We start from the raw sequence: 20,480 nt of genomic DNA, 5'->3' as shown, positions 1-20,480 counted from the left end.
TATCTTTAATTATTTCACCTTGACTACCGCATCATTTTGTCTTTTCCAGGTGGTTTGTGCCTGGCATGCCACGTGTATCTAAATAAAAATTAATTATTTGGCCCGACCGAGAATGTTCGCATTTTCGAGCCTTTACTCTTTAGGCAATTAAAACCACTGTTGAGAAAATAAAGTGCAAGGATTAAAAAAATGGGAACAAGCAAAAGGTTACGGTATTGGGCTTTTAAGGTACTCCTACTGTTAGATTCTGCCCCATATTCAAATAATTGATGCACGCAATTTTCACTTGCTTTGCCAGCTGCTAGATGTTGATTTTACCAAAAACAAGGGGAGAAATTTGAAAAATAAAATATCAGAATTCACATCTTAGTCAAAGACTTTTGACTGAATACTTGGCCTTTCCAGCATATGCATTTGATGACAGATTCAAAATACCATACTTCACAATCTTTCGCATCACAATTTATGTGTAGATGATGTATCAACGCAACAGATCACTTTTACTCCCACGCCTAACATCCCGCTCTACTACTTCTATTACAAACTGAAAACTTCTACCACCACCCTAAAAAGAGATTCCATTCTTTCCAAAGAAAGAGACTCTGGAGTTTGGACTAATGCAAAAAAAAACTAGGAAGTACAGACATGAGTATGGGTACGGGTACGATATGGTGACACTAGCAATTTTTGAACATTGACATGAATGGTTCGACACTGGTATGACACCCTAGATGAAGTGTTTATGCTTTCTAGACAAACAAAATCTTCCCCTCAGTCCAAGCAATCTCCTCATCTTAACATGTTACATCTTGAACAATTTCAGCACCTTTTCTAAGGAACTTTCCAGATACTAGATAGTTGCATAAGTGGTGATCACTTTCCAAACTTCAAAATGTTGACACTATATCTGCAGATCAACAAAAGTAAAACTTGGTGATGCAATAGAATAAAGAGATAAAGAAACATACTGCACCATTATTCAAAGAGAGAGAAAGCAACATACCATATGTGGAAGTACGCATATTTTTCCTCATCAAGTATTCATACAGGCTCCTTTTCCACCTATGTGAAGAGCACTGCATAAGTCGAAACCTGTCATTAGCTAATATTAGGTGTTTTCATGAATGATGTATGGGTATGAAAGAAAATGGAAAATCACAAAAGGTAACACAAATCACCAGTAATATTCTTTGATGGAGGTCTTTATGGCTATGCAAGCTAGTGGATTAACTTGTGTCAAAATTCTTTTTGGTTTCTCTACTACTAACTGTATATCAAAAGACTACTTACCCCCAAAAGAAAATTTTATATCAAAAGGCATCCCAAAGTTCTAAACTTTGAAGTATTTGAGGCTGCCCTTCGTCTGGCAAGGTTTGAAGCTTATCACATTCCCATATTTCCAAATGATCAAGATTGGTGAGGTTTACCAATTCCTTGGGCAGTGATTTGAGATTTGGAAGTCTCTGAAGATGAAGAGAGGATAAACTGGTAGGCAGCAACCACTTCTCAGGAAACTTTATTAACCCCCGACATCCACCAAAGGAGAAGTCTAGGAGACAAGTGAGTCTGTGCAGTCCCCATTCATATGAGGGCTTGAGATTCTCACAGTCTAAGATTGATAATGACAACAGATTGGCTGGCAACCCCCCCTCTGGAAAAGATACAAGAGTTGAGCACCCATCAATGTGTAGTTCTTGAAGAGATGTGAGTCTGTACATCCGATTTGGTAGGGACTTGAGACTCTTGCAATTGGATATTCTAATTGATTGCAGCTTGGTTGGCAAGCCAGATTCTGGAAAGGACTGAAGAAGTGGACATTCAACTATTTCTATGTAATTGAGACATATGAGGTTGTACAGGTCTCCAGGTAATGACTCGAGATTTGTACAATTGTTGATAATGAATTGCTAAAGGTAGTTTACAACAGTGCTGTAGGTGACTGTGGACAACCCAAAAGTGCCTTCCGAGAAGGACCGAAGAGATTGACACCAAGAAACTTTAAAGAATTCAAGACAGCCATTGGTGTGAATCACTTGCTCTGAAATTGACTCCAAATTCATGCAGTTATCAATTTCAAGATGTTTAAGCGTGATGGGAAACTGGTCTCGTCGTAAATATGTGAGAGCAGGACAACCTTCAATTACCAAATATTTAAGTAAAAGAGTTGCCTTCTCATTGTTATGCATCTTCCACTCAGGTAGGAACTGTAGCGCCTCACAATCCTTGATCTCAAGGCTTGTGAGCCTAGAAGGCAAGCCTAGTACAGGAAAGGACACAAGCGAGGGACATTTTGAGACCCTTAACTCCTTGAGAGATGAAAGTTGGTATAACCTTTGTGGCAACTCCTTTAAGACTGGACATCCCAAAATTTCCAATCTTTGGAGGCATTGGAGATTTTGCAGCCCAACTTCATTGGACAAAGTTGTAAGGTCACCAAGATAAGCAATCTGTAATTCTTCAAGAGCTGTTAACTGTTGAAAAAACCCTTCAAGAAAACATGTGAGCTTGGAAATTTGACATATACGCAAGTAGTTAAGTGAGTTGAGCTTAACTATATTTTGTAACAGCCCCTCATCAAACGTATTTACTTCTAATTCACGGATTGAAGGAAGCCTTGGAAGTTCTGCCAGTTCTTGGCATCCATCTACTACAAGCATGGACAAAGATGGAAAGAGATGCGGTAGTTCCCTCAGGTTACGACATGTACATATAGAAAGCTCAAGGAGGCATGGGAATTCTCTGCCTTGTTCTAAGCTATCATCAACCATCAAAAGCCTTGGTAGAGTTGCTAATTCTTCACACCCCTTAATACTCATTCTTTTCAAGGCCGGTAAGTGGTGGGAGAGTTTTCTTAGTTTAGGACAATTCTGAATTTCAATTATTTGCAGGTTATTAAAGTCTCCCCAGCCTTCAACTCCAGAACAAGACCACTCCTCCCATTGTAACATGTTATCAAACTTTAAAGTCTCCAAGGATGGAAAAGGCATAGCAGAGGAACACCCATCCCCATAGAACTCGGCGCCTATTCTCTTTATTCCTTCCATTCCTTCAATCGTGAGGTCTTTGAGAGAGGGTAGTTGCCCAAGTTGGGGTAGACAACTACACTTCCTACAACCACTAAGTCTTAGGAGAATCAAATTGAAGAACATAGGGGATCCAAACCAACTTGGGAATTTTGTACCTCCGTAGTCATTGATTATAATTTGTTTCATGTTTTTGTGTGGTTGCAACATCTCAAGAACATCTGTTTCAACTGTTTCATTTCTTGAATCATCCAAACTGCTGCTCAGTCTCAATGGTCGCTTGGCACGTTCTTGTGTAGATGCTTTCATGGCTTCCCTAAGGCTTGGAAATCCATGACCACTATAACCTGTAATGCTGAGATCTTTCTCAACTTTGAGAATTTGTCGCATTTTAGATTCTTCCTTTTCATCCACATCATTAATTGAAGCTTCAAAGCTGTTACTCCACTGTAATACCAACTGATCAAGTTCCTGCTTTTCCTTCAAATTAGCTTCCATTGCATCACTAAAACTGACAACATTTTGCAGGCCTGAAATGAGAAGTGATCCATGAAGTTGCAGCATGTCCCTTAACTCTCTCATTCGTGACCCATCATCTTTACCCACTACGAAAGTAGACAATGTTTGGAGATTCTTCAATTTACAAATATTTTGTGGCATCTCTTTTAACCTGCTCCCACTAATATAGAGATGCCGTAAGCATGTTAGGTTGCCCATATCTGCAGGCAACTTAGCAAGAGAGCGGCATTCTAATAGGATCAGTGTCTGTAAGTTGTAAAGAGTAGCTGTTGAGTCAGGTAACGTTCTAATTGCTGTGTGAGAAAGGTCCAGGTAGCGTAGATGTTTCAAATCACCTATGGAATCTGGTAATTCAGTGATGCGACAAGCATTAAATGACAACACTCGTAGATATCTTAATTTTGGCAAGAGATCACGAGGGACTTTATTGGCCAAATAGCTAACTCCAAGTGTGCCACTTGGATCTAATGGTAGGAAGGTGCGTAAGCATTCAACTCCGTTGAAGGCCTCAAATTTTGAGTCTACATCACGTCTGCCACGAATGTACGAGGAATGACGAGCCTTCTCAAAAAATCTGTTTTGATTACCATCCTTCAGCTTATCCTGAAATGTGAAACAAAATTCTCCAGAAACAAAATGAGATAAATCTCTAATGAGGCCATGCATTACATATTGTGATCTATTATTGATAGATTCTTGAAAGAATGACCTTGATACGAGCTCCAGAAAGTATTCTCCACCCACTTCTTCCCATCTTTTCTTTCCTTTGGTGGGTTGCTGCACAAATCCTTCTGCCATCCATAACAAAACTAGTGTCTCCTTTTCAAATTCATATTCCTGAGGAAATATTGAACAATACGCAAAACATTGCTTCAAATGTGCTGGAAGATGATGATAGCTTAGTCTCAGACTCTGAAGAATATCACTTTCATCATCCGGTAGATTCCATATTTTCCTATTCAGTATATCTTTCCATTCATCCTCTTCTTGTCTGGAGCGCAGCAGGATTCCCAGTCTCTTCGCTGCTAAGGGCATGCCTTCGCACTTCTCCACAAACTTTTTACCAATTGCCTCCAAATGTGGATAAGCATCAATGTTTCTGTTCTCAAATGCTTGACTCCGGAACAATAGCCAGCAATCTTCAAATGATAAACCTTTCAAATGATGAGCAGGAACTGTCCCCATGCTTGATGCAACATCCCTATTGCGTGTTGTTACTAATATTTTGCTTCCTTTGGCCCCAGTCTTTAATGGATTCCATAAGAGATCCCAATCATTATTTCTCTTGTTCCAAACATCATCTAAAACAAGCAAAAATCTCTTCCCAACCAATTTTTCTTTCAAACTAACTTGAAGCAGGTTTAAGTCATTGAGATCAGTATGTTTCAAAGTGACTGACCTAAGAATTGTTTTTGTTACCCTCACTACATCAAATTGATCAGACACAAAAACCCAAATTCTTAAATCAAAATAACTCTCTACTCTGGTCTCGTTGTAAACAATTTCAGCAAGAGTTGTCTTACCAATACCAGCCATACCAACTATAGGAACTACACCAATTTTATTGCTTGGTCCATCCATGAGTAGCATCTCAATTATCAAATTTTTATCATGATCCCTGCCATAGACACAAGTTTCATCTACCAATGAAGTTGTTGGTAACCTATATTTGAACCCAGATGACCTCCCTCCAACATTGTCTTTCAAACCAAGAACATCTTTATATTTGGCAATCAATTCTAACCTTTCAATAACTTTTTTCAACTTTGACTCCATTCCGGTACCTCTACTAGATGGAGTATTGCAAGGACTGGGAATAAGGTTCCAGTTCCATACCTGATTTGGCTCAGCCTTAGATTCAGCTTCCAGCTTACATCTCAAAGTTTCTGTGGCAAGCTCATCCAGCATGTCCTCTGCATCATAAAGGGCATCTTTAGCCATGTGCAGCCACTTCTCCACTGCAGGGCTATGGAACTGCTTCTCCTCAGCATCATTAAGCAAAGCTGTGACAGTCAGCAGTGTGATTTTCAGCTTTTCCAGCAAGTCATCAAACTTCTTGTATTGTAGTAACCCTATGAACTCACGGGAAGCCAATCTGTCAAACAACACTTGAAGGAATGCAGAGAGAAAAGCTTCTCCAACAGTCATCATTATCTAACCAGATACTATTACCAAATCAAAAAAAAAAAAAAAAAAAAAAAAAAAAAAAGAAGAAGAAAGAAGACAACGCAATTTGGAGAAATGGGGTAGACTACTTTTGCTTTCAGCTTTTGTGAAAATGAAAATAAAGCAATGATACAGTTCATTTACAAGATTTATGATGGTGGTTGGTTTTTAGCATACTAGGTCAACGAAGTTATCTGGAAGCTAGTGGTTCATAGTAAACAATTCATAATCTATGAAGCACGGGTGCGGTGCAGCGGGTGCGACAATTAAAAAATTTATAAAAATATTTTTATTTATATTTTTAATATATTTCTAAGTATACTTTTTGACATTATGCTAGGTAAATTTTGTATTTAAAATTACTCAAACAAATGTTGACTAAAAAAGCTCTCCAGAGCAAAGGTTGAGCTTGCTCGACCAAGATGTGAGAGTCACAAAGGCTACCCCTAGATATTTTGAGGTTTAAGGTGAAAATTAAAAATAAGGTAGTTTTTTAATACTTATATATTAATTAAATTAAGATTTATTTAATATTTTTATATTATAATATATTTCATTTAAAATATATTTTTCTTGCATTTTGAGATGCAAATTGACTAATTAAATTTTTGTATTCAAGTTCTTCTAACATCTCATTTTCAATAAATAATATAGCTAATCCACTTAATCTTTCTTGGGACTCAATTAATTTTTTTTTTTTTAACTTTTTCATATTCAGATGCATATTTTCTAGTATACATCTCTAATCAAATAATATATTTATAAACACTAAAATAAAAAATAACTTTCAAGTGTAGAGCAAATGAGAAATAGAACCTGATTTATATAAAAAATATTGTTGTACTTTCACCAAATAATAACAAGTTTTTAGCAATCTCAACTTACATAAATAAAGACTTATTCAATATATTACCAGTAGCTAATATCTATATATATATATATATATATATAAACACAAGATTAAAATTTAAAAAAAATTAAGAACAACCATAACAAAATTTAAGCATAATTATAACACAAGGCTTATTAATAAGACCCACTCACAAAAAAACACAAAACAAATCCTATTACACCTATAACCCAAAAAAAAATAAAAATAAAAATAAAACGCAGGCTTAAAAAAAAAATTTGAAGGCCCAAATGTGAAACATCTAGCCAGCCATAACTCAAAATAAACAAAACAGGCCCAATCTTATTATCTTAACAAATAAAATGAAGAGAAAGCCAAGCCTTTATACCTGATACCTCAAAAGTCAAAACCTGCAGAATTAATCAAAATGCATTTGCAACCCCAAAAAAAAAAAAAAAAGGCAGTCGACAGTTCTGGTTCACTCCCTAGTCTCAGTTCAGAGAATTAGAGTTTTCAGATCAGAATCATCAAGTGTGATAGGATGATTTAGATCGGAGGAAGCTTGAGTAGTTGAGCCAAGCAACCAGCAACACTAGAGAGAATCAGAGAAAGAATAAGAGAGGCAAAGAGCAAGAGCCAAGAGAAAGAAGTAGAGGAAACAGTAAAAAATTTAGGGATTTGAGTGAGGAAACAGAAAAAATTTGAGGTTTTTGATTTGTGATTGTTTTGTGGTTAATATCTTAGACTAGATTTGTAGTTTATCTTGTTGATTTTTGGTATGTCTAGAGGATAATTAAGGGTGTCTAGGAAAACTAGCGACCCGCCCAACCCGTCCGACCCGCCGCCTTCCGACCCGCCGCCACCCGATTCGACGACTCCGACAGTCGGACGCGGTTTCCGACTTTGCTAACCTGACACCCAGTGGGTCGATTATCTATTCTTCAGTTCAAAACCCATGAAACCCGACCCGAACCAAAGTTCATGCAATATCCAGCCATTTTTTCCAGATTCCGGCCATTTTTCCAGATTTCGGCCACTTTTTTCCAGATTTTGGCCCCTTTTTTTCTAGATTCCGGCCCCTTTTTCACTTAAATCCGTCGATTTCTAGCACAATAAACACCAGATCTAGTTGAACTAGTGATTTTTCATCATGATTTGGTAGAAATCTCACCGGATTCGACGAGATCTCATCGAATCTTGGATGGATTTGGCAAGATCTCGCCAGATCTGGCGAGATCTCGCCGCGTTTCGAAGGATTTCGGTGAGATCGGTTTCACCCGAAACCAACCACCACCCGCCGGCGACCTGAACAGACGAATCCGTTACTGTTACGGGTCGGTTGCGGGTTGAAAAACCACCCACCTAAACTGTTACGGGTCAGTTGCGGGTTGGGCAAAAACCCGACCCATGGACAGCCCTAAGGATAATAATGTTACTTTTGGACAATTGATTTTGTTTAGAATCAATGTTTAACCAGATATACCAAAATTTTTGTTTTTTAGTTAAAAGGATGTGTCGGATATTTTTAATTCATCTGAAACTAAATTTTTTTCCCCTGCTACCCCTTTTTTTCTAAAATTTTGGGGCCCCCTTCCACTTAGGGACCTTAGGCAATTGCCTAATTAGCCTAGTGGAAGGGCCGGCCCTGAAGGGCACTTAAGCGGGTGATGAAACCAGCTCAAGTGAAACAATAAATAAAGGTCCAAGAGTTAACCTGCTCCTCCATCGAGTGAGGTTGTGTGTGTCAATATTGTATTTTGACTGCCCTTGTTTTCGTGAAATATCTCAATTTTAGTGTCTATTTGGGATCAGCTTATTTTGCTGAAATTAAAAACTTTTTGTTAAAAATACTGTAGATAAATGTAAAAGTTAGCTAAAATAGTATAGTGAGACCCATAAATAGTACAAAAAAGTGTAGTAGGACCCATGAATAGTAGCAAAAATAAACTGAATAGTAAAAAATAAGTTGGCAAAAATAATTTTTGCCACACTTAACCCAAACAACCCTATAATGCATTTCTTCAATTTTCCTCTGGAGTCCCTAGGAATTGATCCAATTAAGTAAATTTAAGCCAATTAGAAGGAAAAAATATCAAATTTTGTTATTCAAAGGGTCAAACCCAAGCCTAGATGCTTGCTTATTCAACTTTGACTACAATCAATTGAGTTTGAATATAGGTTTGTTTGGAATCTCCTTATTTTGCTGAAACTGAAAATATTTTGCTGAAAATACAGTAGATAAAGGTAAAAGTTAGCTGAAATAGTATAGTAGAACCCATGAATAGTACTAAAAAGTGCAATGAGGGCCATGTATAGTGACAAAAATAAGTTGAATAGTTAAATAAGTTGGTAAAATTAATCATGCCCAGTGGACACTATGTCTATAACTAAAGGTTAAGCAAGGTTGATAACATAAAGAAACACCAAATTCTATGATTTTATGATAAAATACAAGTTTTTGAGACACTTTGACCAAAGTTGACCACGATTGACTGAAGTTTGATAGAGATTTGATCAAAAATCAAATTTTCTAATTAGAGTAAATTTATCCTCATATGAAAGATCATGAAATTTCCTTTAAAGTGACTACTTATAAGCCCATGTCATAATTAAAACCTATGTAGCATGAATACGGACACGGTACTTTTTTTTTTTTTTTTTCTTGAAAAACTAGGATACAATATATGGTGACATAGTTTTTCTTGAAAAACTAGGATACGATACGTTGAGGATATGACAATTAATTAATTAATTTTTATTTTTAGGTATATAGATTTCATATTTAGAATAAGTTATATTTATTTTGGATTTAAAAAGTATGTAATAACAATAAAATGTTTGAAAATATATCTAAAATTAATTTAGAGACAATAAAATATTGTTTAAAGTACAAACAAAATAGTTCAAATAAACTAGACACCTATAAAAAGAGTTCAGATAAACATTATTCAACATCAAAATAGAACAACTGAATTAAAAAATAATTTTTTTCTTCCTGAGTGTGTAATTGACATGTTTGTGTCTGTGTCGGATACATGTTTGACACCAGTATGTTGGCAATTTTTCCGTGTTCGTGCTTCCCAGGTTAAAACGAGTAAAATATCGTAAAAACATAAAATAAAATAAAACTACCCAACACTACACAATTTTTAATATGTTGATCGTCATGATCAAAGGATGTCATATTGGTGCAAGGGGATGCCATCAGAAAGATAATGGGAAAATATCTAATTTGGTGAGTTCAGCTCATAAAAATTCCACTTGAATAAGGAGAACTCACAAAAATATAGAAAATGGGACTTTAGGCTAAAACATGATTAATTTTTTGTCTTCCCATGGCTATAATTTTTCAAATCAAAATCGTTGAGATTCAAAGCTAATATCTTTTGAAAATAGAGGCCAAAATGGCCAAATACCACACATTTTTGAAATATTTTGTAAAAAAACATTGTTTCCAAACTATATAGGAAAATACCACTTTTTATGGAACTCGAGTTTCTTAAACTTGAGTTCCTAGGAGTTTTGCCACCGTGGCACTGCTGAGGTGGAAATTGGGCCATTAAAAAAAATTATGTACTCGAGCATGGTAAACTCGAGTACCATGCAACACAATACTCGAGTATACCAGGCTCGAGTACCATTTTTAATAAAATGCTGTTTTTTTTTTTTTTTTTTTTTTTTTTTTTTTTTTTTTTTTTTTTTTTTTTTTTTTAAGGTACTCGAGCTCACCAAGCTCAAGTACCTTGTAAGGAACTCGAGTTTAATAAACTCGAGTTCCTTATAACTTTTTTTTTTGGTGGGATTATTGACAAATAAACATAAACATAAAAATAAGTAGCTTTTTTTATGTTTTTATTTATTTAAATAGAAACTAAGCCTCAGAAAATCTCCCATTAAGAACCACACAACATTATTCGAGTCAGGTTGGGTCAAGTCGTCAACATGAATCAAATGATACCCTTAAAGTGTGGATGAATGTTTTATAATGCTTAAATTTATAAAAGATACTAGTGAAAGTTCCATGCGTTGCATGGCTTTAATCCTGAATTTTCTTTATATATTTTTTTGAGAAATTATAACTAAATGAGTTATTATTACATAATTTTAGAATTATTTTCTAACTAAATGAATGATTATTATAATATAACATGCATAATTTTGTATATTTGTCCTTATATATAATATCTTTAATTAAGATTATCAGTAAAAACCTTTCTAATTTTTTTTTTATAACTCCTTATTTATTAATGAAGGAGATGATTTGAACTCAAGCAATTAAATCTTTTATAATATTTGCATATTATTGTTACTTGCATATGCGTAAGTTGCAACTAAAAAAAAAACCACAATCTATTAGTTCTACTAAGGTGAGTTTGGTTCAGCTTTTTCAAATAGTTCTTTTGGAAAATGTGGAAGTTTTAAAAAGTAAAATATGAAATTGAGTTTTTTTTTTTTTTTTTTTTTTTTTTTTTTAAAGTAGCATGTTTGGTAAAAAATATCAAAAAATGCTTTTTGACAAAGTTAAGTGTTTGGCTAATACTTATAAAAGTGGCGGTTTGAGTTGTAAATTACCAAAAAAGACAAGATATATATAAATATCTATGTTTTAATTACCTCTCTTTATGCAAGTTATGGACACAATATTTTTAAAAAAATTTCACAATAAAGTCTACATGACAAGTTGTTAATGGTAGGGAAAAATATAATGTCACTAATAGGTCCAGATGAGAATTAATAATAACTTACTGTGTAAACTTTATAACAAGTTGTTCACTCTCTTTTCTGTATAAATTATTTTATGTTCACTATTTAAAAAATTGTTCACTGTTTTCTCATAAAACACCTAGTGAAATCGTGATTTCTAAATTTAAAAGCCAAATCTGAACGCTTTTTCATGTTTGAATTTCACAATAATCGAATCTCTTTTTCTGCATTGATAAAATATGTTTCTACATTAATAAAATTTCCTTTCTACACATCATGTTTACTGTATATTCGAATCTGCTTACTGCATTCATAAAATCTGTTTTCTGCATAAACTATTTCTAGTATTCTGCATAAAATTATTTTCTGTTCAGCATTATTTAAAAAATTGTTTACTCTCTTTTCTGCGTAAATTATTTAATAATGTGTTAAAGCTAACATAATAACAAATACCTGAATATAAAACAGCTTCCTAGAGGGTAGTTGTCAATAATGGTCATTCACCAGAATGTTATTGATATTACTCTGTTTATTCAAAATCAAGAACCCAAACAAAGAATTGTCATTTTGTAGTTTATATAAAGGCAAAAATCATTAGAATGAACAAACAAATGTGAATCATATCTAGAATGAAATTTGTATGCAAAGGGAAAAGAGAATGAAACACAAAACAAGATAATCACCTAAGCCATGGACTCGTTGTACTTGTTCCTAAGGTTCTGAACCAATTCAAATTCATATCAACATTGACTACCACAGTAACATAATTTCTTGATTCAGGACAGCCATTGCATCTTTAATGGCTTGGGTAGAACCACCGAATATGGCATCCATGACAGATTACTATTCACCAGCACACGTGAATAGCTTCCAGACAAATCAAGACAGTCCAGACAGATGTTCAAAAGTTACTACTATTTACTAGCATGCGTAAAAAGAGATTTGATAAATCGTGTTCCTATTTATCTTCCTATTTTATATTGCGTTCTATGTAGTAATTATGGAGTAGGCCATGAGCATGAGCAGTATGAGGATAACTCTGGTCCGCTAGGTTATGATAACTACGCGTATACAGATTGAAAGACAGACAGATATGCCAAGACAGAATGCTCTCCCGCAGTGATAGATCACTATTCACTGGCGACAGATCGCTATTCACCAGCATGCGTGAATAGCTTCCCGACAAATCAAGATAGTCTAGACAGATACAGACAGTTCAGACAGATACAGACAGTTCAGACCTACTTTACCATGGTTCATTTCACCTATAAAAGAGACGGACTACAAAGACAGAAGACAAGTTTCTAAGTTTCTAAGATTCTAAGCGTTTAAGTTCCAAGTTTTAGAAAGCCTTTTGTAATAGCCTTCCCTCTCCCTCAAAAAGACTTTTGTACTCTCCCCCCCTCAAAAAGATTTGAATATGCAGTAAACATAATGTGCAGAAAGCAAATTATATTAATGTAGAAACAGATTTTATCAATACAGAAAAATAGTTTTGATTATTGTGAAATTCAAACAAGAAAAAGCATTTAGATTTGGCGTTTAAATTTAGAAAACACGATTTCACTAGGTGTTTTATGAGAAAACAATGAACAATTTATGTAGTGAACAGAGAATAATTTATGCAGAAAAGAGAGTGAACAATTTTTTAAATAATGCTAAATAGAAAATAATTTTATGCAAAATCCTAGAAATAGTTTATGTAGAAAACAGTGAACAATTTTTATGAGAAAACAATGAATAGTTTTAATTAATGCAGAAAACAAATTTAATGAATGTAGTAAGCAGCTTTGAATAGATGTATAGATGTACAAATATTCCGGACTTGTTGAGAAATTTGATTTCGTTGAAAGTACAAAATCGTGAAAATTCATTTAGTTATTGTGTACATTAGATGTACATATCATTCGAATTTGTAAAAAACAAAATTTAGATGTACAGATCGTTCGAATTTGTAAAAAACAAAATTTAAATGTACAGATCGTTCGAATAACTAGTGAGACACCATGGCAAAGGAGACATGGACTTGAAAGGCAAAGAAAATTTGTAAGTAGAGCAAGAAGGTGTTCACTACGACTATTTTATTACAAATTTGTTTCTGATGCAAGGTAATTCTTTTTGTAGGGACAAGAGGGACAATGAGCAAGCATTAACCAACCAAGTCAAGGTTCAACTTATGTACCTTAGCTAGCCAGCCAACAAGACAGCTAGTAAGTTAGCCACCTAGGCAACCACCAAGGAAGTTTGCAAGACAACCATCTAGATCTGCAAAAAAGGCAGCCAACCAAGCAACCAATCAGCAAACAAGGCACCCACCTGGACTAGTAAACAAGGCAACCAACCAAGCAACCAACCAGTAAACAAGGAACCCACCTAGACCAGTAAATAAGGCAGCCAATCAGACAACCAGTCAATGTGCTCAGTTAATGAGGCAAAAAAATAAGTAGCCACCCATCCAAGCAATAAGTGGGGTAGCTAGCCATCCAACAAAAAAGCCAACCACCCATCAAGTAAGGCAGCCACCAACCAGGCATAGAATTAGCCAACTATTCCTTCAAGTCAACAGCAAGTGAGCCAACAAGCAAGTCAGCCAGTCAACTAGCCACAAAAGCAACCAATGAGGCAGCCAACAGGCAAACCCTACACACAGCCAACTCAAACATCTGCTTCAGATTCAAGCAGACCTCCACTATCAAGTAACCACAACTCAATGGTTCTCATGCAACCAGCCCATCTCTCATGCTTCTAAGGAAACATGGGACACAAGAAAACCTCTATCTTTGGTATATACACAAATACCACCCTTTATACTTATATAAAACATTGGATTAGGGTTATCTTGACATGGAGTTGCTATATATTTTGTAGCCTCAAAGGGGGTTGGTTCCAAAAAGGGTACTTGGGACAAGTCATCTATTCCCATTTGGAAGAGGTGGATTAAGAGCTCAGACATATGGTGCAATGTTCTTAATAGGGGACAGTATGCAGGGCAAGGATAAGGATAAGGACAAGGGCAGTGGCGAGGGCAAGGTCTTTGGGAAATGAAGCTTGGAAAATGTGTTTCTAGTTGTATTACTTTTTTGTTATTGTGCATGTCTGATAGTGGCATGTCACCACTTTCTACTGTAAAGTTGTTTTGTGATTGTCTTAGTGGGGACAGAACCACCTATTATATTTGTACTTTGGCACTGTTTAGCCATTAATATTAGGTGGAGTCCACTTGTTTCAAACAATGTTTTCTATATGTTATTATATATGTATGGAATGATACTCTTGCTTTAAAACATACTTCTTTATGCTTCAAAATTTGATATAAACAGAATCGTTTGGGGTGCATAAACAATAACACATTACATATTAGTTAGGCATTAGCAACAATGGTAAAAAACATACTCTATTCAAATAAACAACATTGCATAGTGCTGAATACAAGGAATACACTTTTCAACAGTGATATCAACACAGCCCATTGCCAAAAGTGATATCAATATGACTCATTGCCAAAAGTGGTAGTACCCAAAACTAAACAAGAATTACAACAACTTTCCTTCAAGGCAGACTCAATAACTTTGTTCCAAATTCTCCCATCCTACCAAAAAAAGCAAAAAAAAAAAAAAAAAAAAAAAAAAAAATGACACAGCAAGTGCAAATTTGTAGTTGTGTAACTTCTCTTTAGCTATCCTTTCCCTCACCTTAGCTTTTTCTTCCCTTCGCTTGGCTACTTTTCCCTCCCCCTTAATTTTTCTTCTATTGCACGAGTTAGCATTTCCCTCTCAGTAGCTACTTTTTCCCTATCACTAGCCTCATTTTCCTTTCCCTGTGCAACTCTTGCCTGATTCTTGTACATACTGATTCTTGCAAGGATAATGAGTACAACTTCAAACCCATGCTTACATGTTTTGCCATCCAACCACCTAAAGTATTTACAAGTAGTTTCATCATCCTACAAACAAAATCTAATTATGGTTATTCATAAAGCCAACAAAACAGAAAACTAACAAAACTAGAAAATAAACAAATCTAAAAACCAACTGTTACTCACCACATCATAATAGCAGCACCCATAAAACCTTCTCCGAAAATTGTTTAAGGTCAAAGCAGTCCATAGTTGACAACAGTTAGTAGAACATGAATGGCGACTGGAACTCAAGTAATAACTTGAAGAAGACATGTTTAGATTTCACTTTGGCAATCGAAGTAAAGAGAGAAAGGGATAATGGGTTTGGGGATTCTAAGGAATTCTGAGGTAGAGAGAGGGAGAGAACTTGTTCTTCTTTTTTGGGGGTTCTATTTGGGTTCTAATTTTGACTTATATAGTACATGAGATTTTCTAATGGAGAGGCCAGAAGTGGGTAACGGGTGTCTAACGGAGGGCAGCTCAGGTTGGTTAAGTGATAAGTTTTAAACCACAGGTGGGTTAAGTGCAATTTCCCCTAATTAGAAAGCTAGAAAGAGTAGCTTAATATTTTCACCCTTCTAGATGGGCTCAGATATAGTATGTGCCCTTGCCTCAAGATTTTGGAATCTCTCCTCTATAAATAAAATCCTCCTATTCCAGCCTAATAGATGATTTGCTCACCCCCCAAACTCTTTCTCCCTCACCTCTAACCACTCCTAAACACTCAAATCATCAAAATTCATCAAAGTAACCTTTCTCCCATAGGTATAATTCTTCCTCCTTTAAGTGCTTGATTCTTAGTTTATATTTGCTATTTTCTTGATTATCTATCTTGTACTCAGTTGGTTGGTTGAATATGTAATAACATGATCCCATGACCAACATAGTGATCCACACACATCAAACGAGTTTGACATTTCTCTAATTTCTTAGTTGTAATAGCACGATAATTTTGTGTTTGGATAATGGAATTCTTAAGATGTGAGAGAAATTCATACTTTATGACTTTTATTCCATGACTTTGATGTTGATACACATATTTTCATGACTAAACCCATGTTCATATGCTTAAATTGAACATGTGATGTGATGATCTTCATACTTATATAATGGTGAGGAAGTCTAAAAAAAAAACACACATGATACTCTCTTTAATGGAATATAAACTAAAATGTTAGTTTCGGTAGTGAACCTTGAATTCATGAGGAGTTACCCAAAATCCATAAAGTGTTTTGGAATCCTCCAGAGAAAATAGAGAAAGCCTTTATTTTATATAAATTAAAAAATAATAGTCTGCCTACATATGGAGGCTACATAACATAAAAATACTGAAATGAAAAAAAAAAAAAAAAAACCTAAGATAACTAGGAAAAAGCCCAAAACCCTTATTCGTGCTAATCCTAAGATTAGGTGGAAAAATATTAATTTTTTATTCCAAAAATAGAAAATTTGAGTTAAATGCAAAAACATAAACTACAAACATTAAGGGTTGTCACAAAACAAGCAAGATCTTCTTTTGACTATTGAGCAAAAAGTTATTAAAGAAACAATAAATTACTAAAAAAATGACATATTCATTGTTTCCAAGGCCTCAATGGAAGAATTCACCAAAAATAAAGAGCACCTTGTTGTCATACTCGGATTTCGGCCCACACTCAACATTGTCCCCACAACAGTTGAGAGTTTTTCACTTAGCAAGTGCAAAATGCAAATAATGTGCGCACATGCGCAACACTAAGGTGAAAAAAAAAAAAAAAAAAAAAAAAAAAAACCCATGACACAGCAAGTGCAAATTTGTAGTTGTGTAACTTCTCTTTAGCTATCCTTTCCCTCACCTTAGCTTTTTCTTCCCTTCGCTTGGCTACTTTTCCCTCCCCCTTAATTTTTCTTCTATTGCACGAGTTAGCATTTCCCTCTCAGTAGCTACTTTTTCCCTATCACTAGCCTCATTTTCCTTTCCCTGTGCAACTCTTGCCTGATTCTTGTACATACTGATTCTTGCAAGGATAATGAGTACAACTTCAAACCCATGCTTACATGTTTTGCCATCCAACCACCTAAAGTATTTACAAGTAGTTTCATCATCCTACAAACAAAATCTAATTATGGTTATTCATAAAGCCAACAAAACAGAAAACTAACAAAACTAGAAAATAAACAAATCTAAAAACCAACTGTTACTCACCACATCATAATAGCAGCACCCATAAAACCTTCTCCGAAAATTGTTTAAGGTCAAAGCAGTCCATAGTTGACAACAGTTAGTAGAACATGAATGGCGACTGGAACTCAAGTAATAACTTGAAGAAGACATGTTTAGATTTCACTTTGGCAATCGAAGTAAAGAGAGAAAGGGATAATGGGTTTGGGGATTCTAAGGAATTCTGAGGTAGAGAGAGGGAGAGAACTTGTTCTTCTTTTTTGGGGGTTCTATTTGGGTTCTAATTTTGACTTATATAGTACATGAGATTTTCTAATGGAGAGGCCAGAAGTGGGTAACGGGTGTCTAACGGAGGGCAGCTCAGGTTGGTTAAGTGATAAGTTTTAAACCACAGGTGGGTTAAGTGCAATTTCCCCTAATTAGAAAGCTAGAAAGAGTAGCTTAATATTTTCACCCTTCTAGATGGGCTCAGATATAGTATGTGCCCTTGCCTCAAGATTTTGGAATCTCTCCTCTATAAATAAAATCCTCCTATTCCAGCCTAATAGATGATTTGCTCACCCCCCAAACTCTTTCTCCCTCACCTCTAACCACTCCTAAACACTCAAATCATCAAAATTCATCAAAGTAACCTTTCTCCCATAGGTATAATTCTTCCTCCTTTAAGTGCTTGATTCTTAGTTTATATTTGCTATTTTCTTGATTATCTATCTTGTACTCAGTTGGTTGGTTGAATATGTAATAACATGATCCCATGACCAACATAGTGATCCACACACATCAAACGAGTTTGACATTTCTCTAATTTCTTAGTTGTAATAGCACGATAATTTTGTGTTTGGATAATGGAATTCTTAAGATGTGAGAGAAATTCATACTTTATGACTTTTATTCCATGACTTTGATGTTGATACACATATTTTCATGACTAAACCCATGTTCATATGCTTAAATTGAACATGTGATGTGATGATCTTCATACTTATATAATGGTGAGGAAGTCTAAAAAAAAAACACACATGATACTCTCTTTAATGGAATATAAACTAAAATGTTAGTTTCGGTAGTGAACCTTGAATTCATGAGGAGTTACCCAAAATCCATAAAGTGTTTTGGAATCCTCCAGAGAAAATAGAGAAAGCCTTTATTTTATATAAATTAAAAAATAATAGTCTGCCTACATATGGAGGCTACATAACATAAAAATACTGAAATGAAAAAAAAAAAAAAAAAACCTAAGATAACTAGGAAAAAGCCCAAAACCCTTATTCGTGCTAATCCTAAGATTAGGTGGAAAAATATTAATTTTTTATTCCAAAAATAGAAAATTTGAGTTAAATGCAAAAACATAAACTACAAACATTAAGGGTTGTCACAAAACAAGCAAGATCTTCTTTTGACTATTGAGCAAAAAGTTATTAAAGAAACAATAAATTACTAAAAAAATGACATATTCATTGTTTCCAAGGCCTCAATGGAAGAATTCACCAAAAATAAAGAGCACCTTGTTGTCATACTCGGATTTCGGCCCACACTCAACATTGTCCCCACAACAGTTGAGAGTTTTTCACTTAGCAAGTGCAAAATGCAAATAATGTGCGCACATGCGCAACACTAAGGTGAGGTGTGTACGAGTGAACTTCCTTAATTATGTTCATTTTTAGGAGTCGCTACCAATCATTGGAATTCTAAGTTGTGATTGGTCATCTAAGTCTAATTGATTGTATTTCCTAAATTAACTAAGAAAACTCTTGAGGCTCCTAGACTAAATAAGAAAATAACAAAAATGTCTCAAACTAGAAGACATGGATCTGGAAGCTCAGTTATGTGTTGGGAAGGTGTTAGGCATTCCACCACGCCTATCCAAAAGGATACTATCTCATTTCGAATTTAATCCTAAATCTCACCATTTAAAAGAGAATGATATGCTTGTGCGTGTGAAATGAAATAATGATTAAGCTTATCTTATGATGACAAGTAGTCTATCCTAGAATGACATGTAAAAATAACATGTATAATCTATCCTAAGATGGCATATTAGAAATGACATATATTTATCCTAAGATGACATGTGAGAAGTGATATGTATCTATCCTAAGATGGCATGCGAAAAATGACATGTATCTATCCTAAGATGACATATGAGAAATGACATGTATCTATCCTAGGATGGCATGTGAGAAGTGACATGAATCTATTTTAAAATGGCATGTGAAAAATGCATTGTATGTATCCTAAGATGACATATGAGAAATGACATGTATCTATCCTAAGATGACATGTGAGAAGTGACATGTATCTATTCTAAAGTGGCATGTGAAAAATGGCATGTATTTACTCTAAGATGACATGTGAACAAAATATATTAGAAAGCTAGATAAAAAGGTATAATTATAATGATAGCATGACATATTGATGTGGGATGCAGAAGCGTCAAGAAGCAAAACACATTTACTTCTAGAAAATAAGAAACAAAACATGTTTACTTTTGAAAATAACCTCAAATCCACGAGGGTTCTTGAATCTACAAGGGTTCTTAAATCTACAAGGAGAAAGGTTTTGGAATCCACCAGAGAAACAATAGACAAAAGTCTGAATTTTATTGATTAAATAATTGTTCAAAAAATGTTTACAGACTTAGAGGCCTATTTAAGGAGAAATTATAAGATCCACATGGTGGATAGTGATGTGGTCCACCATTCCACTAAAAAACTTCCACTTGTTTAAAATTGTTAGTTAGAAAATTTTTTTAAATAGAAATTAATTATTGACACAGCAATTTTAAACAAGTGGAAGTTTTTTAGTAGAATGGTGGACAAGTGACGTGATCCACTAGAGGACTCTATAATTTCTCCTATTTAAGGGCTCCATAAAACTTGACAAACAAGAAAATATATTCTAAAATAACTACTAATTAATACCTAACCATAACAAGAACTAAATTTGACCTAAAAAGTATTAAAAGCACCTAAAAACAAGGAAATAAATAACCTAAACCTAAAATAACGAATTTTAAATAAAAAGACCAAAATTAAATAATAGATTATGTCCTACATCAAATCTCTCCACTTGAAACATACTCATCCTTGAGTTCATCTTTGAAATCTGAAATTTGCCTCTCCAAATAAACAAATACTTCGAATGCTTGAGCCCCTTGAT

At 34.7% G+C, this 20,480-nt stretch overlaps 1 protein-coding gene across 2 annotated transcripts; it reads right to left on the bottom strand.

Moving 5' to 3' along the window:
- Positions 1–366: 366 nt before the first annotated feature.
- On the bottom strand, positions 367–5,944 carry LOC115957844 (putative disease resistance RPP13-like protein 1). Of its 2 annotated transcripts, none has more exons than XM_031076177.1 (3): positions 1,291–5,944; positions 1,004–1,092; positions 367–907 (listed from the first exon to the last, which is right to left on the bottom strand). In XM_031076177.1, exon 1 carries the CDS (start codon positions 5,691–5,693, stop codon positions 1,908–1,910), a length of 3,786 nt encoding a protein of 1,261 aa, XP_030932037.1. In that variant the 5' UTR covers positions 5,694–5,944; the 3' UTR covers positions 367–907; positions 1,004–1,092; positions 1,291–1,907. The 2 variants fall into 2 exon arrangements, with proteins under 2 accessions (XP_030932037.1, XP_030932038.1); XM_031076178.1 differs by having other exon boundaries at positions 1,004–1,076.
- Positions 5,945–20,480: the final 14,536 nt, after the last annotated feature.

Source organism: Quercus lobata, chromosome 8, assembly GCF_001633185.2.
Source record: "Quercus lobata isolate SW786 chromosome 8, ValleyOak3.0 Primary Assembly, whole genome shotgun sequence".
Lineage (NCBI taxonomy): Eukaryota > Viridiplantae > Streptophyta > Magnoliopsida > Fagales > Fagaceae > Quercus > Quercus lobata.
This window is presented reverse-complemented; position numbering and strand designations above follow the sequence as displayed.